The following is a 27,308-nucleotide window of genomic DNA, read 5'->3' as shown; positions in this document are numbered from 1 at the left end:
GGCTCGAAAACCGGATTGCACAGCGGAGAAGGTATGGTGGGATTCGAGATGGTCAGTGATCTGTTTGTTGACTTGGCTTTCAAAGACCTTAGATAGGCAGGGCAGGATGGATATAGGTCTATAACAGTTTGGGTCCAGGGTGTCTCCCCCTTTGAAGAGGGGGATGACTGAGGCAGCTTTCCAATCCTTGGGGATCTCAGATGTTACGAAGTAGAGGTTGAACAGGCTGGTAATAGGGGTTGCGACAATGGCGGCGGACAGTTTCAGAAATAGAGGGTCCAGATTGTCAAGCCCAACTTATTTGTATGGGTCCAGGTTTTGCAGCTCTTTCAGAACATCTGCTATCTGGATTGGGGTAAAGGAGAAGCTGGGGAGGCGTGGGCGAATAGCTGCGGGGGGAGGGGGGGCTTGTGGCCGAGGTTGGAGTAGCCAGGAGGAAGGCATGGCCAGCCGTTGAGAAATGCTTGTTGAAGTTTTCTATTCTCATGGATTTATCGGTGGTGACCGTGTTACCTAGCCTCAGTGCAGTGGGCAGCTGGGAGGAGGTTCTCTTGTTCTCCATGGACTTTACAGTGTCCCAGAACTTTTTGGAGTTAGAGCTACAGGATGCAAATTTCTGCTTGAAAAAGCTGGCCTTTGCTTTCCTGACTGACTGTGTGTATTGGTTCCTGACTTCCCTGAACAGTTGCATATCGCGGGGACTATTGAATGCTATTGCGGTCCGCAACAGAATGTTTTTGTGCTGGTCGAGGGCATTCAGGTCTGGAGTGAACCAAGGGCGATATCTGTTCTTAGTTCTGCATTTTTTGAACGGAGCATGCTTGTCTAAGATGGTGGGAAGTTACTTTTAAAGAATGACCAGGCATCCTCAAATTACGGGATGAGGTCAATATCCTTCCAGGATACCCGGGCCAGGTCGATTAGAAAGGCCTGCTCGCAGAAGTGTTTTAGGGAGCGTTTGACAGTGATGAGGGGTGGTCGTTTGACCGCGGATACAGGCAATGAGGCTGTGATCGCTGAGATCCTGGTTGAAGACAGCGGAGGTGTATTTGGAGGGCCAGTTGGTCAGTATGACGTCTATGAGGGTGCCCTTGTTTACAGATTTAGGGTTGTACCTGGTGGGTTCCTTGACGATTTGTGTGAGATTGAGGGCATCTGGCTTAGATTGTAGGACTGCTGGGGTGTTAAGCATATCCCAGTTTAGGTCACGTAACAGAACAAACTCTGAAGCTAGATGGGGGGCGATCAATTCACAGATGGTGTCCAGGGCACAGCTGGGAGCTGAGGGGGGTCGGTAGCAGGCGGCAACAGTGAGAGACTTATTTCTAGAGATTCATTTTTAAAATTGGAAGTTCGAACTGTTTGGGCATAGACCTGGAAACTAGAACAGAACTTTGCAGGCTATCTCTGCAGTAGATTGCAACTCCTCCCCCTTTGGCAGGTCTACCTTGACGGAAAGTGTTATAGTTGGGTATGGAAATCTCAGAATTTTTGGTGGCCTTCCTAAACCAGGATTCAGACATGGCAAGGACATCAGGGTTGGCAGAGTGTGCTAAACCAGTGAGTAAAACAAACTTAGGGAGGAGGCTTCTGATGTTGACATGCATGAAACCAAGGCTTTGAGAGGGTCGGATTAACTACACACAGAGCCTGAGTTCGCGTCTGGGGCCGACAGACAAAACATAAATAAACAGAATGGAGTACCGTGATTAATGGACAGTCCAGCAAGCATCAGCTATGTAGCCAAGTGATCCTAGTTTCCAGGGGGCAGCAGTAGATGGAACAGGGAAGCCGCCACTACGCTAGCACGCGGGCGACACAACGTTTAAAGTTAGTAGCCCGGGGGTGGTAGGGTGGTCTGCTCAGACGGAGGCCGGTTGAAAGCACAGCGGGTGGAGTATTCGTCGGCAGACCAGTCGTCGTGGTGGTGCGGCGGGGGGCCGTGTCGACAGAGAATCCAAGCCAGATGGCGAAAGAGGTATTGTAGAATTTAGTTTGTTAGCAGGGAGATGTGCCTGGCTCACGGCTAACTGGTGCTAGCTTCGTGTTAGTGGCGTTAGCCAAGGTCCAGAGTTTCCAGCAAGGATCCGTTGGAGTATTGGGCTCTAGCCGTGTATGAGTGGGGTTCGGGTGAACAGCTGAGTAGGCCGGGAGGTGGGCCTCAGGGATAGCTTCGGTACTGGGTGCAAGCTAGCTGTGAAGATCAGAAGTAGTGGTCCATGGATTACGGCAGGAATCCGGCGTTGTTGTGGAGAGACAGTTCGATACTGGTAGACTGGCGAGTGTTATCCAGGCTAAAAACAGGGCTGGCTGTGCAGAAGGTAAAAGCCGCTAGCAGTGGCTAAACAGCTTGTAGCTGGTTAGCTTCTGGAGGCTCTTGAATGTATTCTAAACTTAAAAATAATAGCGATTCCTTATCACATTGGGTGAGGCAGGTTACTGGAAGGTATAATTGAAAATAAATATGGGTCTAGTGAGTGGTTGGGCTGGCTGGGGACACGGCGATTCAGACGGTTAGCTTGTTAGCACAGGCCTGCTAACAGTTAGTAGGCCGGGGCTTAACAAGCTAGCAGTTAGCAGACCGGGGCTAAACAAGCTAGCAGTAGACAGTAGTAGACCGGGGCAGGCTAGCAGTTAGCAGGCCGGGTTAGCAAGCAAGCAGATAGCAGGGGCTAGAAAGTTAGCCTTTGGGGGACGTCGCGATGGGGTTAAGTCTGTTTTTGCCTCTTCATGCAGTGACGTCGATAGACCGGTCGTGGAATTAGTAGGGTTCCAAGTAGCTCTAGGTAGCTAGCAGGCCAAGCTGTTTAGCATAATGGGCCTTCAGCGGGCGTCGCGCCTGAGGGGCCTGTTGGAGTCCTCGGGCAGATTATGTCGGTATTCCAGTCATAGGAGATCTGCGGGGTTCCATGCCCCGTACCGGCTGTAGAAGGGGTCCGGATATTGTAGCCCAGGACTATGCTTCAGTGGTAGCACAGGAGCTCTGGCCGGGCTAGCTTCAAGCTAAGTGGGTGGAAACGCTAGCCAGGAGTAGTCATCCGGGGTTGCGATTAGCTAGTTGTGAAGATCCAGATGAAAATGTTCAGTTTGTGGTGGGAATTGGGGGATAAAAATAATAGGTTCGTTATGCTGTGGTTAGTCACGTTGTTCGAACTGGCGGGAGCTATTCGAGCTGAAGGTTAGCTGATGACTGCTGGCAATGGTTTGCTGACTGATAGCTGGTAGTTAGCTGGCTAGCTTAAGTTGAGGGATTCCAGATCCTAAGTCAATATAGATACTTTAGAAGAAAAGAAAAAAGCAGATCCACGCTACATTGGGTGAGGTGGGTAGCACGAGAGTATTTAGATGTTGAGGTTTAGCAAAATATTTGATATTATATGCGAAGAAAAATAAGTTTAAAAAAAATATATATATACTAGGGACACGACAGGACAAAGAAGTCTGACTGCTACGCCATCTTGGATCACATAGAGCATAGTATAAGGGCAATTGGGAGTAATATCAGGCGTGAACGTTCATGAGTCAATTGCCTTGTGTCGACTCACTTGGGTACATAATATCAACAGGGCGGTTCAGGAATATTGATATTGCAACTAGTGATGCACCGACATGACATTTTTGGCCGATACCGATATCCCATATTTTCCTTGCCAAAAGAAACGGTACCGATAACCGATATAAAACAAATTGCGGCCGTTTTAAGCATTCTAGCACAGTTAAATAGTTAAAACACGGTCTAAGGCACTGCATCTCGGTGCAAGAGGTGTCACTACAGTCCCTGGTTCAGATCCAGGCTGTATCACATCCGGCCGTGATTGGGAGTCCCATAGGGCGGCGCACAATTGTCCCAGCGTCTTCCGGGTTGGCCGGGGTAGGCCGTCATTGTAAATCATTTGTTCTTAACTGACTTGCCAAGTTAAATGAAGGTTAAACACACACACCACACTGACCAAAAAGTTATTTTGTTGGCATTTACATATGTCCCCATTACCAGTAAAACATAATCAAAACCTATTTCTTTCACTTACTTGCTGTGCTGTTTCGTTGTTCAGTCATTTCATTCTCAACCAGGATTTCTATGGAACACTGCTTGGGTCTTTGCGTGTGAAAAAATATACTATTTAACACTATTTGACGTGTCATAACACTATTTGACCAATCAGGACCTGAATATGACTACACGTCACAATTTAACGCATTCATTTTCTAAAACTTAGTGTAATCAATGTGTAATAACTATCACTTGTATTTCATATGTCACAACGATTCATGCTATGCTATGACGCTGGTGAAGTTGTCTCGCGCACCTACAATGCTGGTCATAAAAAAAGCTAGCTAGCTCATGGATGCAAACAATGTTCTTCCCAAAAAACATAGCAAAACGACATCTGTTTCAGTAGCTATATAGTTAGCTAGCTACCTAATAAAGCTAGGTGTCATCTAAAATAACCCTAATTTATAAGAGTTCTTATTTGATTAATGGTGGTTGGACACATCTGTGAAGCTAGCCACAATAAGGACTAGCCACAATAGTGGACTTCGTGGTTAGCCTTCAAAATAAAAGTATGGCATAATTCTACTGTTTGTGTTCATTTGCATCACTGTCAATGACATACTTTTATTGTGAAGGAAACCCGCAAATTCCACTATTGTGCCTAATCCTTATTGTGGCAAGCTTCATAACACACAACCCGGTCCGGTCAGCCTCACTAGCCAGATTAAGCTAGCTGGCTGCTTATAACGTTAGCTTTGGGCAACAGGGTTAAGTAGCTGGTTATTTATTTTCATGAACTGAAGTTCAATTTCAATAGGCGAACAACAAGTGGCAACCTAGCTAATACTTAAAAGTATTCCTAAATCATTGCTAAGCGTAATGAAAATGACTGCAGTTTTTACTGGTCATTGTTTTCAGGCTGGTTGTATTGGTGCTAGCTAGGTAGCTAGCTACCCCAGAAGTTGCACTCAAACAAATTATGCTTTATTACCAACACGGTATTGTAAACACATCGTTTGTGGCCAGTGTTTGCTGACTGTTTTGTACAGCTTTTACCCCCCAAGTCATAAGACTCTTGAACAGCTAATCAAATGGCTACTCAGACCCCTCTTTTATGCGGCTGCTACTCTGTGTATTATCTTTGCAAAGTCATTTTAACTCTACCTACATGTACATATTACCTAAATTAATTAACCGGTGCCCCTGTACATTGACTCTGTACTGGTACCCCCTGTATATAGTCCCGCTATTGTTATTTTACTGCTTCTGTATTAGTTACTTTTAGTTTCTATTTTTTACTTAACCAACAATGCAGTTTAAGAATAAAGAAGTGTTAAGGGCTTGTAAGTGAGCATTTCACTCTAAGGTTCTATACAACACCTGTTGTATTCGGCACATGTGGCAAATAACGTTTGATTTGATAAAAAAGGCACAGCACACCAACATCAACCTCATCCCAACTGTAAAGAATGGTGTAGGGAGCCTCATGGTTTGAGGCTGCTTTGCTGCCTCAAGGCTGGGACAGCTTTCTATCAGATGGAAAAAGGAAATCCCAAGTTTAACAAGACAATTGCCGGAGAATGTAAGGCTATCTGTCTGCCAATTGAAGCCGAACAGAAGTTGGGTGATGCAACAGCACAATGACCCAAAACACAGTAAATCAACAACAGAATGACTTCGACAGAATAAAAAATGAGATCTGGAGTGGTCCCGTCAGAGTCCTGACCTCAATCCGATTGAGACGCTGTGGCTTGACCTCAAGCGATTCACACCAGACATCCCAAGAATATTGCTGAACTGAAACTGTTTTGCAAAGAGGAGTAGTCAAAAATTCCTTCTGACAGTTGTGCAGGTCTGATCCGCAAATACAGAAAACATTTGGTTGAGGTTATTGCTGCCAAAGGAGGGTCAGCCAGTTATTAAATACAAGGGTTCACATACTTTCCCCACCCTGCACTGTAAATGTTTACCTTGTGTGTTCAATAAAGACATACATTGTTTTAGTTTAAGCAGACCTTTTGTCTATTGTGACTTCTTTGCAGAAATCCAGGTAATTCCAAAGGGTTCACATACTTTTTCTTGCCACTAACTGTTCACCCAATTCTTAACCCTGTCCCTGCATCCAGCGACTTGAGGGAGGTCTGTCAAATGCTCAGTCTGCTATGCTTGAATCTGTTCGCCCAACGACCCTGGTAAAGATTCAGCATGCTCAACCAATAACTGCTGATGACACTATGACGATTTAGCTTGGATATTCTCTCCGACTTTAAATCTCATATGGGGCTTGGGCTGTTGCACTTAACTATGTGGAGTATTTAAACACCTTTAGGATCGACATTTGGGTATGAGATACTAACCCTGAAATTGGTCTCTGAAACGTGGTTAAATAAATTTATTTCAGATTATGCCATTTTAGCTAAATGGTTAGAACATCTTTAGGTGCGACAGGTAAAGAAAGGTGGTGGAGTGGCCATTCATGTTACATTTTAATTTTGTGGTGGCTCAATCTCTTAAAGCTGAAATATGTAACTTTTTGGTCGAATCAACCAAATTCACGTAGAAATGTTATATCTGTCATTCTCATTGAAAGCGAGTTTAAGAAGCGCTAGATCTGTTCTGTGTGCACCATTTCTATGCTTACCGTTCTTAAGTTTTGTGTTTGCGTCTTTTACTTTCAGTTTTGTACGCCAGCTTCAACCAGCTGAAAATACAATATTTTGGTTATGGGAAAATATATTTCAGAGGTTTAATGGTACAATGATTCTCTACACCTCTTAAACTCAACTCTGGACCTTTTTAAGCCAGTTCCACTGCATTGTTCCCCTCTAATCAGGGACTGCTTTAAACCTGGGACACCAGGTGTGTGCAATTAATTATTAGGTAGAACAGAAAACCAGCAGGCTCGGGACCGTGGGGTATTTGGTACACTGCCGATTTTGCAGGTTTTTCACTTACAAAGCATGTAGAGGTCTGTCATTTTTATCATAGGTACACTTCAACTGTGAGAGACGGAATCTAAAACAAAAATCCAGAAAATCACATTGTATGATTTAAGTAATTAATTTGCATTTTATTGCATGACAATTATTTGATACATCAGAAAAGCAGAACTTAATAGTTGGTACAGAAACCGTTGTTTGCAATTACAGAGATCATACGTTTCCTGTAGTTGTTGACCAGGTTTGCACACACTGCAGCAGGGATTTTGGCCCACTCCTCCATACAGACCTCCAGATCCTTCAGGTTTCGGGGCTGTCGCTGGGCAATACGGACTTTCAGCTCCTTCCAAAGATTTTCTATTGGGTTCAGGTCTGGAGACTGGCTAGGCCACATTATTACGGAGCCACTGCTTAGTTGCCCTGGCTGTGTGTTTCGGGTCGTTGTCATGCTGGAAGACCCAGCCACGACGCATCTTTATTTGCTCTTACTGAGGGAAGGAGGTTGTTGGCTAAGATCTCGCGAAACATGGCCCCATCCATCCTCCTCTCAATACGGTGCAGTCGTCCTGTCCCCTTTGCAGAAAAGCATCCCCAAAGGATGAGGTTTCCACCTCCATGCTTCACGGTTGGGATGGTGTTCTTGGGGTTGTACTCGTCCTTCTTCCTCCAAACATGGCGAGTGGAGTTCAGACCAAAAAGCTCTATTTGTCTCATTCGACCTCATGACCTTCTCCCATTCTTCCTCTGGATCATCCAGATGGTCATTGGCAAACTTCAGACAGGCCTGGACATGCGCTGGCTTGAGCAGGGGGACCTTGCGTGCGCTGCAGGATGTTACTAATGGTTTTCTTTGAGACTGTGGTCCCAGCTCTCTTCAGGTCATTGACGAGGTCCTGCCATGTAGTTCTGGGCTGATCACGCACCTTCCTCATCATTGATGCCCCACGAGGTGAGATCTTGCATGGAGCCCCAGACCGAGGGTGATTGACCGTCATCTTGAACTTCTTCCATTTTGTAATAATTGCGCCACCTGTTGTTGCCTTCTCACCAAGCTGCTTGCCTATTGTCCTGTAGCTCATCCCAGCCTTGTGCAGGTCTACAATTGTATCCCTGCTGTCCTTACACAGCTCTCTGGTCTTGGCCATTGTGGAGAGGTTGGAGTTAGTTTGAGTGTGTGGACAGGTGTCTTTTTATACAGGTAACGAGTTCAAACAGGTGCAGTTAATACAGGTACTGAGTGGAGAACAGGAGGGCTTCTTAAAGAAAAACTAACAGGTCTGTGAGAGCCGGAATTCTTACTGGTTGGTAGGTGATCAAATACTTATGTCAATAAAATGCAAATGAATTACTTAAATCATACAATGTGATTTTCTGGATTTTTGTTTTAGATTCCGTCTCTCACAGTTGAAGTGTACCTATGATAAAAATGACAGACCTCTACATGCTTTGTAAGTAGGAAACACTGCCGATTTTGCAGGTTATCAAATACTTGTTCTCCCCCCAGTAGGTATTGTTAAAGTGACTTTGCATATATGATGAACAGAGTAGCAGAAGTGTAAAAAGAGGGGTTGGCGGGTGGTGATTTTACTAAAACGGCCATACATATGGTCTCTCATTTCTGCATAATCAAATGTTGCACTGGCAAAAGAGTAGGCTCGGTGCGCATGAATTGCTCATTTGGCGCAGCAGACTGCAGGGGTGTAGTGTTGCCAGGGCATCCCATCAGCCACGGTGTGTTTCATTGACCTCTTTACTGCATCTATCCTTGTAAGGTTCCAAATGTTGCACCCCCACTGACTTCATATAGCATATAATTGATTGACTTCCACAGAGAGCTTGTATTAGATGTGCAAATAGCTTGTGAAAGGAAGAGGTACATGACACATGCCAAATTGCCTGGGGTGGTGACACTATATGCACTATAGCAAATTAGCTAACGATTTTGGCATATTGATCATTCAACTTGCATTAACATCCTGTTTGAGTTATGTAGCTCTGTCAGCTCCATATTATGCTCTAGTAGAAGTGGCTCCTTGATATATCAAGGGTCAGCTGAGCTCACCATACACCTCCTAACTCATGCCTTTGTGTGTATTTCCAGGCTCACCATCACCATGGATGACCTCACACAAGCTCTCTCGGCCAGCTTCGCCGTCTCGAAGGAGGCCAACAGCACAGCGGCCCCCCACCCACGGATGGCCCAGTACAAGACCAAGTTCAGCGTGTTGGAGCAAAGCGAACGACGACGGCGCTTTCTAGATCTGCAGAAAACGTTAGTTCCCTAACCAATTACAGGCCAAGTCCATACACAACTTGGCCTATTAGCCCCTAGGAAATTCATATGGATGTGGGCAGCTTCATCCTGCCCTCTAATAGGCTATGTGGTTTTCAACAGATGGCTTATTGCTAGCTGCTAATGAATATATCTGACTTAAGCGCTGTAGCTGTTAACTTCTTGCGTCGAGCAATCCCGTATCCGGGAGCATAATCATAGCCTCAAGCTCATTACCATAACGCAATGTTAACTATTCATGAAAATCGCTAATTAAATTAAATAAATATATTGGCTCACAAGCTTAGCCTTTTGTTAACAACACTGTCATCTCAGATTTTCAAAATATGCTTTTCAACCATAGCTACACAAGCATTTGTGTAAGAGTATTGATAGCTAGCATAGCATTAAGCCTAGCATTCAGCAGGCAACATTTTCACAAAAACAAGAAAAGCATTCAAATAAAATCATTTACCTTTGAAGAACTTCGGATGTTTTCAATGAGGAGACTCTCAGTTAGATAGCAAATGTTCAGTTTTTCCAAAAATATTATTTGTGTAGGAGAAATCGCTCCGTTTTGTTCACGTTTGGCTAAGAAAAACCCAGAAAATTCAGTCATTACAACGCCAAACCTTTTTCCAAATTAACTCCATAATATCGACAGAAACATGGCAAAGTTGTTTAGAATCAATCCTCAAGGTGTTTTTCACATTATTTATTCGATGATAAATCATTCGTGGCAGTTTGGTTTCTCCTCTGAACCAAATGGAAAAATGCACGCATCTGGAGATTACGCAATAATTTCGACGGAGGACACCAAGCGGGCACCTGGTAAATGTAGTCTCTTATGGTCAATCTTCCAATGATATGCCTACAAATACGTCACAATGCTGCAGACACCTTGGGGAAACGACAGAAAGTGTAGGCTCATTCCTGGCACATTCACAGCCATATAAGGAGACATTGGAACACAGTGCTTTCAAAATCTGGGACATTTCCTGTTTGAAATTTCATCTTGGTTTTGCCTGTAGCATCAGTTCTGTGGCACTCACAGATAATACCTTTGCAGTTTTGGAAACGTGAGTGTTTTCTTTCCAAAGCTGTCAATTATATGCGTAGTCGAGCATCTTTTCGTGACAAAATATCTTGTTTAAAACGGGAACGTTTTTTTATTTTCAAAAATTAAAAGAGCGCCCCCTATATCGAAGAAGTTAACAACTTCGTGACAGGGGGCCGTATTGTCACGTCCAGATGAAATGCATGCCCAAATTCAACTGCCTGCTACTCATCCCCAGAAGATAAGATGCATATTATTAGGATTTGGATTTGGATAGAAAACACTCTGAATTTTCTAAAACTGTTTGAATCATGTCTGTTAGTATAACAGAACTTATTTAGCAGGCGAAATCCCGAGGACAAACCATTCCGTTTTTTTTTTTTTTGAGGTCACTCTCTTTTCAATGGGGTTTCATGTGGAATCCAGATTTCTAAGGGACCTTCTTGCAGTTCCTATCGCTTCCACTGGATGTCAACCGTCTTTAGAAATTGGTTGAGGTTATTCCTTTGTGTAATGAAGAAGTACGGCCATCTTGAATGAACTAGTCTTCAATTTTATTGATTATTTACGTAAAAAAAGACCTAAAGTTGTATTACAAACGTAGTTTTGACAAATGTCCCACATATCCCAGAGGTTAAGCCTGTATCCATATCAGACTCATTACAAAAGGTCAGACAATTTAATGGTAATTTATATCTGGATGAATCGGAAAAGTTAGCCCTTACCTGGACACTGATAAGCTTCTAAATTGGAATGCAGTGGTTGTACAGTAACATGCTATACATGACATCAGAGCTCAGAGTCGCCACTTCACAAATCTGTATATGTTTTGACTGACAGCCGTTCTGAATTTGAGCATCACACGACAAGAAGTTGCCTCCCTCCAGCTAACTTTTGCAAATGTTTTGTTTAGGGATGCACCGATATGATATTTTTGGTTGATACTGATATCTTTTTTGCCCAAAAAAAAATGATACCGATAACCGATTCTTAAAAAAATAAAAAAATCTTTAAGCATTCTAGTACAGTTAAATAGTTGAAACACACACTGAAAAGTTGTTTTGTTGGCATTTACGTATGTCCCCATCAGCAGTAAAACATAATCAAAACCTATTTCGTTCACTTACTTGCTGTGCTGTTTCGTTTGGTCAGTCTCAACCAGGATTTCATCATACATATCAAGAGGTGAAGTTTCAGCTCTGTCTGTCCGTGGCCTCTCTTCCTCTGTGCGCACTGTCACTGTGTCCATTTCCATCTTGTCCAGCTGTGTGTAACATTCAACGTAAACCCTGTTTCTTGTCTGCATCGAAGTAACAGTCTTTGTACTTAGCATCGAGCATGATGGTGAGGCTCAGAGAGAATACCACAAATAGCTTGTTCACAGCCTCTAGTCGAGTACTTTGCCAAGTTAACCCCGCGGTCTGTCGGCAGTTTTGTTGAGCAGGCATTTCAATGCCATGACAGAGGGTATCACGTCTGCTGCAGACACAGTTGAGCTTATTTCTCGAGTCTGTTGTTTGAATGGAGCTAGGAGTGTTCATGTTCTCAAGTTCCAAGCATGTTCTCAAATGCCATTGAAATGGCAGCAGTGGTATGAGAACCAGCACATTCTTGAGCATGCAATCTGGCTTTCCTCAGTACCAAATCCTCGTCGACTCACTGTGCTGTCAGACTCCTCATGCTCATGGAGCGGACATCGCAGGTCCAAATGTCAGCCGTGAAGCTAATAGCAGTGACACCCATAGCAAGAAGTACATGGATGTGAGTGTCAACAATACTGTGTAACTCCGGTTGGGCAACATCTGAAAAATAGTGCCTACTTGGTAGTGTGTACCGGTGCTCGACCAGTCGGCGAAAGCCAACATCATCCACAACAGAGAACGGTTGATTGTCAAGGGCAATAAATTCCATTATCTTGGCATTAATGGATTTCTCCTTTGAGTTGTCTTGTTGAAATGTCCTTACTCTTTAAAATGACTGCTCGACTTGTTGACTGCTCGATCCACACAGCAGACATTGTGGGCTAGGTTAGGAATGCTGTGTTGCACGGGTAGCGCTATATTTTTCTTGGCATCATTACTTCATCTACCTACGTTATATAGGTATGCACGTCATCTTTGACATCAGTTTTACACATCGCCGTTATACTAGACATCGGGCCAATGTTAACATTTTTAGCTTATATAGGCCGATTCCGATAGGCTCACCGATTTTTATATCGTGCATCCCTAATTTTGTTGTCTGGGTGAGGGAAATGTTGTAAATTGTTTGATGTACAGTTACAAGATGACATGGCGTTATACCCTGGGTTGTCCTGAACAGAATGGTTGTATGTTGAAGAAAATTTGTTATGGACCAAGCATCTAAATGCACTCATGACTCCATTCTATGCATACCAAAAAGACAATTTATTTCTCTGAATTGCTTAGTGGAAGCCTAACACTGTAAGATCGTATTTAATAATTTAGCTAGTAATGTTGGCAATAGAACAAGCGTTCAGATGATGCACACCTGACCCAAATTGACATATGCAGAACCAGTCAAAAGTTTGGACACATCTACTCATTCCAGGGTTTTTCTATTTTTGACTATTTTCTACATTGTAGAATAATCGTCAAGACACAAACTATGAAATGACACATGGAATCATGTAGTATCCCAAAAAGTTAAAAAAATCTAAATACATTTTATTTTTGACTAGCCACCCTTTCCCTTGACAGCTTTTGCGCATTCTCTCAACCAGCTTCATGAGGTAGTCACCTGGAATGGATTTCAACTAACAGGTGTGCCTTGTTAAAATGTAATTTCTTTCCTTAATGCGTTTGAGCAAATCAGTTGTGTTATGACAAGGTGGTATACAGAAGATAGGGCTATGTGGTAAAAGTCCATAAAATATTATTTCACCTTTTATTCACCTTTTCACTTTTATTTGATCAGGTAAGCCAGTTGAGAAAAAAAAAATACTGGCGTAAAAAGAGCAGAAAGACAAATATGGGGATGAGGTAGGTAGTTGGATGGGCTATTTACAGATGTGCTGTTTTTAAAGTTAGTGCGGGAGATATAAGTCTCCCTAACTTGAGTGATTTTTTTTTCTTCTCAATTCGTCCCAGTCATTGGCAGCAGAGAACTGGAAGGAAAGGCGGCCAAAGTAGGTGTTGCCTTTGGGGAAGACCAGTGAAATATACCTGCTGGAGCTACGGGTGGGTGTTGCTATGGTGACCAGTGAGCTGAGATAAGGCGGAGCTTTACCTAGCAAAGACTTATAGATGACCTGGAGCCAGTGGGTTTGGTGACGAATATCTATCGAGGACCAGCCAACGAGAGCTTACAGGTCGCAGTGGTGGGTAGTATATGGGGCTTTGGTGACAACTGATGGCACTGTGATAGACTGCATCCAATTTGCTGAGTAGTGTTGGAGGCTATTTTGTAAATTACATCTCTGAAGTCAAGGATCGGTAGGATAGTCAGTTTTACAAGGGTATGTTTGGCAGCATGAGTGCCATATTATGGCAAGAACCGCTCAAATAAGCAAAGAAAAACGACAGCCCATTACTTTAAGACATGAAGGTCAGTCAATCCGGTAAAGTGCAGTCGCAAAAACCATTAAGCGCTACTATTAAACTGGGTCTCATGAGGACCGCCACAGGAAAGGAAGACCCAGAGATACCTCTGCTGCAGAGGATAAATTCATTAGCGTTACTAGCATCTCAAATTGCAGCCCAAATAAACGCTTCAGAGTTCAAGTAACGGACACATCTCAACATCAACTGTTCAGAGGAGACTGTGTGAATCAGGCTTTCATGGTTGAATTGCTGCAAATAAACCACTACTAAAGGACACCAATAAGAAGAGACTTGCTTGGGCCAAGAAACACGTGCAATGGGCATTAGACTGGTGGAAATATTTCCTTTGTTCTGAGTTCAAATGTAAAATTTTTGGTTCCAACCACCGTGTCTTTGTGAGACACAGAGTAGGTGAACGGATCTTCGCATGTGTAGTTCCCCCTGTGAAGCATGGAGGAGGAGATGTGATGTTGTAGAGGTGCTTTGCTGGTGATACTGTCTGTGATTTATTTAGAATTCAAGGCACACTTAACCAGTATGGCAACAGCAGCATTCTGCAGTGATACGCCATCCCATCTGGTTTACGCTTAGAGGGACTATCATTTTGTTTTTCAACAGGACAATAACCCAACATACCTCCAGGCTGTGTAAAGGCTATTTTACCAAGAAAGAGTGTGATGAAGTCCTGCATCAGATGACCTGTCCTCCACATTCCCCCGACCTCAACCCAATTGAGATGATTTGTATTAGCATCTGAGGTTATTCATCAATAACACAGACCCCAAAGCAAATCAGGGGGAGAAACGTATTTGAGCAGGACAAATCATAGGTGCTATGCTGAAAAGTAGACGTTCAGTCTTCCCTGTCCTTCAGTATTTCTCCACAGAACAGGATGCCACTTATAACCCCCCAAGTATCCCACTCCAGACTCAATGTACAGAACAATGAAAACGTGGCCCACGTAGCTCTGTCATGACTGACATCCCACAGATCCTTAACAGATGTTGAACTGAAAACCAACTCCTATTGATTGTTAATCCTTGTCCTCTCATCCCCTGCATTGTGTATTTATCTTCAAAATACTATTATTTGGGGTGAGTTGGACCGCAGAGTGAAGGAAAAGCAGGTAACAAGTGCTCAGCATATGTGGGAACTCCTTCAATACTTTTGGGAAAGCATTCCAACCCTACCATATCACAACTTGATTGGCTCAAACGCATTAAGAAGGAAAGAAATCCCACAAATTAACTTTTAACAAGGTACACCTGTTAATTGAAATGCATTCCAGGTGACTACCTCATGAAGCTGGTTGAGAGAATGCCAAGACTGTGCAAAGCTGTCATCAAGGCAAAGGATTGCTACTTTGAAGACTCTCAAACACTTTTTTTGCTTACCACATGATTCAATGTGTTATTTCATAGTTTTGATGTCTTCACTATTCTACAATGTAGAAAATAGTAAAAATCTTGAATGAGTAATTGTCAACTTTTGACTCGTACTGTATGTAACATTTCAGTTCTTTTTTATTTAAACATTTCTAAAAACCTGTTTTTGCTATGTCATTATGGGGGTGTTGTGTGTGTGTGTAGATTTGAGGAGGGGGTAACAATTTAATACATTTTTGAATAAGGCTGTAATGTAACAAAATGTTAAGTCAAGGGGTCTGAATATTTTCAGAATTCACTGTATCTGATTGACATTGCGGTTGCATAAGTGCTCGAAATTAAGGGTGTCCCGCAAACAAATTCTGGGACGTTCAAATCAACTCTGGGACCTTTCTTGGACGATGGTTACAAAGTTCAACAACTACTGTCAATCCCAAAATGTTAAAACGTATGGGACTGATGGAAGAGATCTGAACACTTAGCTTAAAATGTTGATAAACTATTATTTCTTCACATAAGCACAAATGTACCAAAATGCAAGTAGCAGGAAAACAGTTCCGATGCGCACTGCACATGCCAGTGGTTTCAAATGACAGAGAATAATTTGGAGGGTAGCTCTAAAGATGCATCAACTAGCATGGGTTGCTAATATGGCTATTGTGACGTTGGCTATTGAAAACGTTGACATCCTACATTAAATTTGTGAAATCTGGCTGGTGTTTAGCCCATCTCTTATGTAATTAAAAGGAAAGTTTGGATTCATTTTCTGCTGCCTCCCTCATGTCAGCATCGGTGTGCACATGAGGCTATAGCCAATGCACATATCACCTTTATCATGTGGGACAATTATTTAAGCACATTTTAAAGCAACTATTCTCAAATATTATTCCAATGTTGGCCTTTTTAGAGGTACATTTTTTGGGTGTATTTCTGGCTCAGTTGACAGACCCATTCATCTATTTCAGTAGGCCCTGTACTCTTATTTGCCTATTAAATCACTGTTATGCACAAAACAATGAACCATCACCATTGTGTGTTCTCTCCCAGCTTCATGGTTTGAAAGAGGTGCGTAATTCCAGTCCATATAGGCCTACAGTATGCTTAGCCGAATCACTGATACAATTCCTGCCTCAAGGCTCTGCCCCTTTGTGTGCTGTCGGGAGCACCATTCGGACTGATATAAATTGCTAGTTGGACCATAGGGTGGGGGCATTACAATGAGTTGGGTCCGGGGCTGTTGGAACCGAATCTGTTTTATATTTATAGCTAACTTAACAAGTCACCTAATTAATACAGTGCCTTGCAAAAATATTCAGACACCATGGATTTGTTCAAATTTTGTTACGTGGGATAAAAATGGATTTGTCTTTTTTTTTTGTTAACAATATACACAAAATACTCTAACATCGAAGTGGAAGAAATATTCTGTCCCGATTCATACAGCATCTGTAACATCCCTTAGTCAAGTCAACTACAAAGACCAAGAAGCTTTTCAAAGCCTTTAAAAAAAAAAAGGGCCGTGATTGGCAACAATAACAAATCAGACATTGACTATCCCTCTATGCATGGTCTAGTTAAACAATTATGCTGTGCATTGTATTATATCACCCAGATACCTCAAAGATAGTCGTTCTTCTGAACTGAGCTGCAGGACAGGAATGAAACTGCTCAGGGATATTACCATGAGGCCATTGGTGAACTCCATGGTTGTGATGGGACAGGACTGAAGATGTATCAACAACATTGTAGTGACTCCATAATAATAACCTGAATGACAGAGTGAAAAGAAGACCAATCTAAAAAATGATTCCAATACATGCATCTTGTAGGCAACGGCACTAAAGTAATACTGGGGGGAAAAAACATGGCAAAGGGATACATGTTTTGGCCTAAATACAAAGCCCTATGTTTGGCGCAAATCCAATCCAACACAACACATCGCTTAGTAACTGCCACCTTATTTTCAAGCTTGGTGGTGCCTGCACTAAGCTAAGGACCCTGGGACTCTGCTACTGGAGCCTGGACTTCCTAACTGGCAGCTCCGAGGTGGTAAGGGTAGGCAACACATCCGACACGCTGGTCCTCAACACGGAGGCCCCTCCCATGACTGCGTGGTTAAGCAGGGCTCCAACATAAAGTTTGCTGACGACACAACAGTAGTAGGCCTGATCACCGACAACGATAACACAGCCTATAGGGAGGAGGTCAGAGAACTGGCAGTATGGTGGCATGACAAAGGACCTGATTGTGTACTACAGGAAAAGGAGCACCGAACACACCCCCATTCACATTGACGGGGCTGTAGTGGAGTAGGTTGAGAGCTTCATGTTCCTTGGGGTCCACATCACCAACAAACTGTCATGGTCCAAACACACCAAGATAGTCATGAAGAGGAAACGACAATGCCTATTCCCCCTCAGGAGACTGGACAGCTTTTGCTTGGGTCCTGAGATCCTCAAAGTTCTATAGCTGCAACATTTGAGATTGAGGGAGGCAACAGATTTATGGATCTTTATTTTTTAAATAGATTTTATTACCACTTTGACATTAGTGTAGATTTTTGACAAAAAAATGACAATTAAATCCATTTTAATCCCATTTTGTAACACCAATCAATTGAAGAAATCCAATGGGTCTGAATACTTTCGTATGGCACTATATGCAATTTGCCAACACCACCGGAGAGAAACGGACATCATTACTAATTACGTTTCCATTTCCCCTTGTGCTTTCTTGTCTTTAGGAAAAGGCTGAATTATGTCAACCATGCACGCCGTCTGGCTGATGGGGACTGGACAGGGGCAGATGGTGATGACGAAGCAGTGGTGGTGGACAGAAAGGAGGAGGAACAGCAGAAGGAGAAGGATGCAGAGGATGATGGGATGGAGATTGAGAGGAAGAAGTTGCCAAAGTACTATGCCAACCAGGTCAGAGCAATATTTCTGACAATGCATCAGTTTACCAGAAGAGAGCACATGACTTGCCATGGTAGCATTTTCCTTCTGCCAGTATTTATACATGTCATTTGTTTCTGAAATATACACATCCCTTTAAATGAACTGGTTAAAGCAGTTAGGCAGGACAGAAACAGTTTTATGACATAGTACTGATTTTATGATTTGAAAAGCTATTTTACAGAAAATGTAATTGTGTACTAAACTCTGTAATTCAGTCAAAATAAATCACAGGAATCCTAGTAATGTAACGTAACTGAACTGGGGTTTCTCTTCCTGTCCAGCTCATGCTGTCAGAGTGGCTAGTGGACGTCCCTCAGGAACTGGATACTGATTGGCTCATGGTGGTCTGTCCCGTGGGGAAGCGCTCTCTCATCGTCGCCTCCAAGGTAAGGACCAATCAGTGGTTTCCTTACATGTCACATTTATATTTATTATGGATCTCCATTAGCTGCTGGCAAAAGCTCCTCTTCCTGGGGTCCAGCAAAATTAAGGCAGTTATACATTTATTTATTTTCTCCCCAATTTCGATCTGGTCTCATCACTGCAACTCTCCAACGGGCTGGGGAGGTCGAAGGTCGAGTAGTGTCCTCCAAAAACATGACCTGCCAACTCGCTCTTCTTTAACGCCTGTCCCCTTAACCCGGAAGCCAGCTGCACCAATGTGTCAGAGGAAACGCCTGTCAAGTGACGAGGTCAGCTTGCAGGACCCCGGCCCGCCACAAGGATTCGCTAGAGCGCGATGAGCATGCCCCTAACCCGGACGCCGCTGGGCCAATTGTGCGCCGCCCTGTGGGTCAGACGATCACGGCCGTTTGTGATACAGCCCGGGATCAAACCCGGGTCTGTAGTGAAGCCTCTAGCACTGCCAAGCAGTGCCGTAGGCCGCTGCGCCACTCGTTAAAAAACCATTACAGTACATTCACAACAGATTTCACAACATACTAAGTGTGTGCCGTAAGGTCCGTATTCTACTACCACATATCTACAACACAAAATCCATGTGTATAGTGCGTATGTTATTGTGTGTTTGTATGCATGTGTCTGTGCCTATGTTTGTGTTGCTTCACAGTCCCTGCTGTTCCATGTATTTTTGTCTGTTTTTTAAATCTAATTTTACTGTTTGCGTGAGTTACTTGATGTTGAATAGATTTCAATGTAGTCATGGCTCTATGTAGTACTGAGTGCCTCCATAGTCTGTTCTGGACTTGAACTGTGAAGAGACCTCTGGTTGCATGTCTTGTGGAGTATGCATGGGTGTCCGAGCTGTGCGCCAGTAGTTCAAACAGACAGCTCGGTGCATTCAACATGCAAGTACCTCTCACAAAGTAGTGATGAAGTCAGTCTCTCCTTCACTTTGAGCCAGGAGATATTGACATGCATATTATTGTTAGCTCTCTGTGTACATGCAAGGGCCAGCCGTGCTGCCCTGTTCTGAGCCTATTGTAATTTTCCTAAGTCCCTCTCTGTGGCACCTGACCACACAGCTAAACATTAGTCCAGGGGCCACAACTGTAGGACTTGCCTTGACAGTGCAGCGCTTAATTATGGACAGACTTCTCCACATCCTAGCTACTGTTGTATCAATATGTTTTGACCATGCCTGTTGTGCCGGGATTCATCCAATGGCATTGAGGAGTGTACCACCTCAGTCACCGGCTTTATCAATAAGTGCATCGACGACGTTGTCCCCACAGTGACTGTACATACATATCCCAACCTGAAGCCATGGATTACAGGCAACATCCGCACCGAGCTAAAGGCTAGAGCTGCCGCTTTCAAGGAGCAGGACTCTAATCCGGACGCTAATCCGGGCACTACAAAACCTCTTGTATTACCTCTTATAGACTATATTAGGCCCAGCCTTTGGAACTTTTGTTTTCCTAGATATGGCTACTATATTGTGATCACTACATTTCGATGGATTTGGATACTGCTTTCAAATACATTTCTGTCGCATTAGTAAAGATGTGATCAATATATGTTGATGATTTTATTCCTGTGCTATTTCTAACTACCCTGATTTGATAACCTGAACCCGGTTGCACACACTAGTTACAGTTTGAAGCTTTCTCTTGAGTGGGCAGCCTGATGCAAGCCAGTCAATATTTAAATCACCCAAAAAATATACCTCTGTTGATATCACATACATTATCAAGCATTTCACATATGTTATCCAGGTACTGACTGTTAACATTTAGTGGTCTATAGCAGCTTTGTTTTACTTTAAAAAAGTCAAAGAAAAGCATGCGTCAATGAGCATGTGTAAAGGTAAGTCGAGACTGCCCGATTTACAAATCGCCTTGCATCGGAAATAAATCAAATCAGTTTGTTGGTCACAAACACAGATTTGCACGTTATTTCAGATGCATTGAAATGCTTGTGTTTCTAGTTCCCAAAAGTGCAGTAGAAACTAGCAATAAAATAAAATAAACAATACACATATTATCCTGATGTATTTGGATATATTTTTTTATAGTTGTACGAGCAATGTCAGACCGGAATATATAGTGTGTGTACTAGAGGTCGACCGATTATGATTTTTTTCAACGCCGATACCGATTTATTGGAGGACCAAATAAGCCGCCACCGATTAATCGTGCAATTTTTTGAAACATTTTTTTATTTAAAATGTTTTTAAATTAAAATTTGTAATAATGACAATTACAACAACACTGAATGAACACTTATTTTAACTTAATATATTACATCAATACAATCAATTTAGCCTCAAATAAATAATGAAACATGTTCAATTTGGTTTAAATAATGCAAAAACAAAGTGTTGGAGAAGAAAGTAATGTGTGCCATGTAAAATATGTGCAATGTAAAAAAGCTTAACATTTAAGTTCCTTGCTCAGGACATGAGAACATTTGAAAGTTGGTGGTTCCTTTTAACATGAGACTTCAATATTCCAAGGTAAGAGGTTTTAGGTTGTAGTTAATATAGTATTTATAGGACTATTTCTCTCTCTACCATTTGTATTTCATATACCTTTGACTATTGGATGTTCTTATAGGCACTATAGTATTGCCAGTGTAACAGTATAGCTCCCGTCCCTCTCCTCGCCCCTACCTGGGCTCGAACCAGGAACACATCGACAACAGCCACACTCTAAGCATCATTACCCATTGCTCCACAAAAGCCGCGGCCCTTGCAGCGCAAGGGGAATAACTACTCCAAATCTAAAAGCGAGTGACGTTTGAAACAGTATTGGCGCACACCCAGCTAACTAGCTAGCCATTTCACATTGGTTACACCAGCCATTAGGCTGATAGGCTTGAAGTCATAAACAGCGCTGTGCTTGCGAAGAGCTGCTGGCAAAACGCAGGAAAGTGCTGTTTGAATGAATGATTACAGGCCTGCTGTTGCTCAGTCAGACTGCTCTTTCAAATCAGACTTAATTATAACATAATAACACAGAAATACGAGCCTTTGGTCATTAATATGATCGAATCCGGAAACTATCATTTCGAAAACAAAACGTTTATTTCGGGTGGCATCCCTACGTCTAAATATTCTTGTTACATTGCGCAACCTTCAAAGTATGTCATCATTACGTCAAATTCTGGCAAATTAGTTCACAATGAGCCAGGCAGCCCAAACTGTTGCATATACCCTGACTCTGCGTGCAATGAACGCAAGAGAAGTGACACAATTTCACCTTGTTAATATTGCCTGCTAAACTGGATTAGTAGTTATAACTAGTGATTATGATTGATTGTTTTTTATAAGAAGTTTAATGCTAGCTAGCAATTTACCTTGGCTTCTACTGCATTTGCATAACAGGCAGGCTACTCGTGGAGTGCAATGGTTAGAGCGATGGACTAGTTAACTGTGCGATTGAAACCCCTGAGCTGACAAGGTGGAAATCTGTCGTTCTACCCCTGAACAAGGCAGTTAACCCACAGTTCCTAGGCAGTCATTGAAAATAAAAATTAACTGACTTGCCTAGTTAAATAAAAGGTATAAAAAATAATAATAATAATCGGCACCCAAAATTACCGTCCATTCCGATTAATCGGTCGACCTCTAATGTGGACACACACAGTGCATTCGGGAAGTATACAGACACTTTGTTCTTTTGCCCCTCTTAAATCTTTTATTTTTATTGACCAGTCTGAGATGGCATTTTCTTTGCAACATTCACTGTTGACGTTGAGACTGGTGTTTTGCGGGTACTATTTAATGAAGCTGCCAGTTGAGGACGTGTGAGGTGTCTGTTTCTCAAACTAGACACACTAATGTACTTGTCCTCTTGCTCAGTTGTGCACCGTGGCCTCCCACTCCTCTTTCTATTCTGGTTAGAGACCGTTTGTGCTGTTCTGTGAAGGGAGTAGTACAAGGCACTGTACGAGATCTTCAGTTTCTTGTCAGTTTCTCACATGGAATGGCCTTCATTTCACAGAACAAGAATAGACTGAGTTTCAGAAGAAAGTTATTTGTTTCTGGCCATTTTGAGCCTGTAATCAAACCCACAAATGCTGATGCTCCAGATACTCAACTAGTCTAAAGAAGGACAGTTTTATTTCTTCTTTAATCAGGACAACAGTTTTCAGCTGTGCTAATATAATTTCAAAATGGTTTTCTAATGATCAATTAGCATTTTTAAAATGATAAACTTGGATTAGCTAAAAAAGTGCCATTGGAACACAGCAGTAATGGTTGCTGATAATGGGCCTCTGTACGCCTATGTAGATATTCCATAAAAAATCTGCCGTTTCCAACTACAATAGTAATTTACAAAATTTAACAGTGTAGCGTCAACACTGTATTTCTGATCAATTTGATGTTATTTTAATGGACAAAAAAATGTGCGCTTCTCAAAAACAAGGACATTTCTAAGTGACCCCACACTTTTGAACGGTAGTGTATGTAAGAATGCTGTTCATTGACTAGCTCAGCATTCAACTCCATAGTACCCTCCAAGCTCATTAAGCTCGAGGCCAAAGGTCTGAACCCCGTCATGTGCGACTGGGTCCTGGACTTCCTGACGTGCCGCCCCCAGGTGGTGAAGGTAGGAAACAACACCTTCACTTCGCTGATCCTCAATGCTGGGGCCCCACAAGGATGCGTGCTCAGCCCCCTCCTTTACACCCTTCTCACTCATGACTGCGTGGCCACGCACGCCTCCAACACAACAGTAGTAGGCCTGATCACCAACAATGACGAGACAGCCTACAGGGAGGAGGTGAGGGCCCCCTGGGAGTGTGGTGCCAGGAAAATAACCTCCCCCAACATCAACAAAACAAAGGAGCTGAGCATTGACTTCAGGAAACAGCAGAGGGAGCACCCCCCCCATCCACATATAGATGGGACTGCAGTGAATGTGGAAAGCTTCAAGTTCCTCGGCATACACATCACTGACAAACTGAAATGGTTCACACACAAAGTTTGGTGAAGAATGTGCAGCAGTGCCTCTTCAAACTCAGCAGGCTGAAGAAATTTGGCTTGGTACCTAAAACCCTCACAAATGTTTACAGATGCACAATTGAGAGCATCCTCTTGGGCTGTATCACTGTCTAGTACGGCAATTGCACCACCCGCAACCGCAGGGCTCTCCAGAGGGTAGTTCAGTCTGCACAATGCATCACCGGGGGCAAACTACCTGCCCTCCAGGACACCTAGATCACCCAATGTCACAGGAAGGCCAAAAAGATCATCAATGACAACCACCACCTGAGCCACTGACTGTTCACCCTGCAGTCATCCAGAAGGCGAGGTCAGTACTGTCAATCAAAGCTGGGACAGAGTGCCTGGAAAACAGCCATCTCAAGGCCATCAGACTATTAAATAGCCATCACAAGTACATTAGAGGATGCTGCTGTATATACATAGACTTAAAATCACTTGCCACTTAGTGTGTATTGTTGTGAAATTGTTAGATATTACTGCACTGTTGGAGCTAAAAACACGAGCATTTCGCTACACCCTCAATAACATCTGCTAAACACGTGAATGTGACAAAGAAATTTGATTTGACTGAAATAACAATGAAAAAGTTCTCACGTCTCTGTTTCCCACCATTTGAAGGGGTCCACTGCAGCATACACCAAAAGTGGCTACTGTGTGAACCGCTTCCCTTCTCTGTTGCCTGGAGGGAACAGACACAACTCAGCAATGGGAAAAGGTACGTGGGCCTGATCCCATTTCAATCTGTAGCTTCCAGTTCCTCCACCCCGTCAGGGTTCACAGATTTAACTGGACTGGGTGGGGGTTTGGTTTTGTACGTATTGGCTGGTGCAATAAAATGTTCCCTTTTTGAAGATTATTAATGTACTATCTTATCTTATCAATATAGTGATGGCTCCAATTAGACCAATGGGCAAAGCAGAACATCCACCGTTATTACTTAACCTATCCAATACTTTCAGATCTGTGAACACCCTGAGGGTTTGGAGCTAGGAGGGGCTAGGAATCAAAATGGAACCCAAAAAAGACCCATCCCATCTATTCTACCACAGTCCTTGCATCCATGCAAAAAATATATGACCACACATGGTAGTGCTAATGTTTGGTCTGTGTGCAGATTACACCATCCTGGACTGTATCTACAGTGAGGTGGAGCGGACCTACTTCATCCTGGATGTCATGTGTTGGAGGGGCCATCCAGTGTACGACTGTCCAGTAAGCACACACAGATTGATTAGCAGAGCATTGAAGTTCCAGTGGAATTACAGTGCTGTAGTACTAGTGTCTGGGATACAGATGTGCTCTTTTTGCCATGTTGACCAATTCATCAGTCATTTGGGGATTTTAGTGACCACTTTGTTGATGGTGTTTGTTTTTCCATCAACAGACAGAGTTCCGGTTCTACTGGCTCCAGTCGAAAGTCCAGGAGACGGATGGCATGGCTGACATTGCCAAGAGGAACCCTGTAAGAGCAATACACAATAATAAATATATTGTGTATATAGACCTTTTCAATTTAGTACAAATGAGGATGATTAGAGGCACACAAAAAAAGTATAAATAAAAAAAGGACCAAAGATATCACCTCCTTTTCAATGTTTATTTTGATTTGACCATGACCGCCAACACATGCAGTTTCTTTTGGTGTATTAAACTGGAAAAAAGTGTACTCGTGAGATAGTCATATTGTCATTAGATGATCAATTAACTGTGGCCTGTGTGCTGTCTGACAATATGGTTGTTGCTGTTTTTTTTTCTTCTCCATAGTTCAAGTTTGTGAGTCTTCAAAGCACTGCTTGCTCAACGGAAGCCATTCAGAAAGCACTTGCAACAGAGTACAACTTCAATGTAAGAACTACAACTGCATACTACTTCAAATGCAGCTATTTAGTCCTATAGTACATCTGTGATTCTACTTGTAGTCTGTAAAAGGGGCAGATCAGTCTGTGGTTCTTCAGTAGAGCGAATCTCCTCTGTTTGCTTCTCGACACTCTTGGGAAAGAATGAAGTGTACTTCATAGAATGAACACACATTGCTAGTCTGGGTTTCCCGGTTCAATGCGCCATCTCAACTTATAGCTCCCAATAGAACCTCTCTCAACCTCATTGACTTGTCTAGAGTCTGTTTTGCTGCTCAGCCCACCACCATTGAGGTTAAAGGTGAGACTGCTCTCCGGGGGCATGATGAGGCAGTTGTAACAAGCCCAAACTGAGTGGATTCTGTGTGTCCTCAGGTGGACGGACTTCTGTTTTACCACCGGCAGACCCACTACACCCCCGGCAGCACCCCTCTGGTGGGCTGGCTGCGGCCCTACATGGTCGTCGATATCCTGGGCATGGAGGTCCCGTTGGGGCCCCTCACCGCCAAGCCCGAGTATGCCGGCCACCAGCTGGCCCAGATCCGGGAGCACAAGAAGACCTCCGACCATGTCCGGCCAGGGGACCTGAACGGCCGCTACGAGCTGGAGCACCTATCCACCCCCGACCAGGAAAAGGGAGATGGGGACTCCGCCACCTCGCCCCGCAGCAGACCGCTGAAGGAATCTCACATGGAGACCTCAGAGAAGAGCACGAGTTAGCTAGCCACTGAAGGCCAACTCAGTTAGCTAGCCACTAAAGGCTAACTCAGTTGGCTAGCTGCTAAAGGCTAACTCTGTTCTGCTAACCAATAATATTGTAATGCTTTGCTGCTCGCCATGCCAGAAAGACAAATTACAAAAAACTTCAGACTACGTTGTGGGGAGTTTTTTTTGGACAGTTACATTGCGAGGCATTTAATGAGCGGGAGTTCAATGAAATAGCAAGTTAGTCACTGTGCTTCATTTGGAACGCCCTGAGTTCAGGCATCGTTTGGTTCACCAGAGCTGTATCCACATTTTCATTACACTGTGCTAGTTAGTCTAATCCACTGCATTACACTATGTAAAATGCAAGGGCCCTGTTAAAGAAGCCAGTTTCCCGGACCTAGATAAAAAAAAACACTTTCAATTATATTTTTCCATTGAGAGACCACTGGGGCTGGGCAACTTACTTTAGTGTTGCCGAAAAGAACACTGTTCTTCTGCTCATTTTGCCAGGCCTTGTGAATGGACAACTATACGTCATTGCACTTTCAGAGGTTCAATAAATAACACAGTTGGTTACACAGGCCCTTTAGACCTAAATTGACAGTGTCTGTCATGGCCAGATGTGTAACAAATGCAAAAGTTGATTAATCTGATTCTTTTAAGTGTATGTTTATTAAATTGTTTTAATTGACTTTTCAATTTTTGTTCTCAGACTTTTATTCAAGAGGTAAGAATGATTAGGCATTGACCATGGATAGATGAGATGGGAATCATTAAGCTAAATCAAGATGAATTCAGTTATTTTGATTGAAATCTAATATCAACTGCTTAAAAAGCTATAGAGCAGGGGTGTCCAGGGGTGAATTTTTAGGGGGGGATGAACTCAATATACTTTAAAATGACTAAAACCAAATTGAAACTGTGTAGAAGTTATAATGGACCTACAGTTCCTTCAGAAAGTATTCACACCCCTTGACTTTTTCCAAATGTTGTACGCCTGAATTTAAAATGAATTAAATTGAGATTTATTTTGTCACTGGCCTGCACACAATACCCCATATTGTATGTAGGCCAGCGTAATTATGTTTTTTGAATTTTTTAACAAATGAATTACAAATGAAAAGCTGACGGCTTGAGCCAATAAGTATTCATCCCCATTGTTAT

At 43.0% G+C, this 27,308-nt stretch overlaps 1 protein-coding gene across 2 annotated transcripts in view; it reads left to right on the top strand.

Annotated features, from left to right (window-relative positions):
- Positions 1-26,843, top strand: part of snupn (snurportin 1) — a 50,043-nt gene extending 23,200 nt beyond the window's left edge. For both annotated transcript variants that reach the window (XM_031801773.1, XM_020456714.2), the window contains exons 2-9: positions 9,035-9,205; positions 17,954-18,137; positions 18,449-18,553; positions 24,199-24,295; positions 24,695-24,792; positions 24,965-25,042; positions 25,345-25,425; positions 25,812-26,843. In XM_031801773.1, the coding sequence (XP_031657633.1) occupies positions 9,048-9,205; positions 17,954-18,137; positions 18,449-18,553; positions 24,199-24,295; positions 24,695-24,792; positions 24,965-25,042; positions 25,345-25,425; positions 25,812-26,156 (1,146 nt within the window). In that variant the 5' untranslated portion in view covers positions 9,035-9,047 and the 3' untranslated portion in view covers positions 26,157-26,843. The remainder of the gene's footprint in view (positions 1-9,034; positions 9,206-17,953; positions 18,138-18,448; positions 18,554-24,198; positions 24,296-24,694; positions 24,793-24,964; positions 25,043-25,344; positions 25,426-25,811) is intronic.
- The last annotated feature ends 465 nt before the right edge of the window (positions 26,844-27,308 follow it).

The sequence above is a fragment of the Oncorhynchus kisutch genome, linkage group LG22 (genome assembly GCF_002021735.2).
Source record: "Oncorhynchus kisutch isolate 150728-3 linkage group LG22, Okis_V2, whole genome shotgun sequence".
Classification (NCBI taxonomy): domain Eukaryota; kingdom Metazoa; phylum Chordata; class Actinopteri; order Salmoniformes; family Salmonidae; genus Oncorhynchus; species Oncorhynchus kisutch.
Note: the sequence above shows the minus strand (reverse complement) of the source record. Positions and strands in the feature narration are given on the sequence as shown.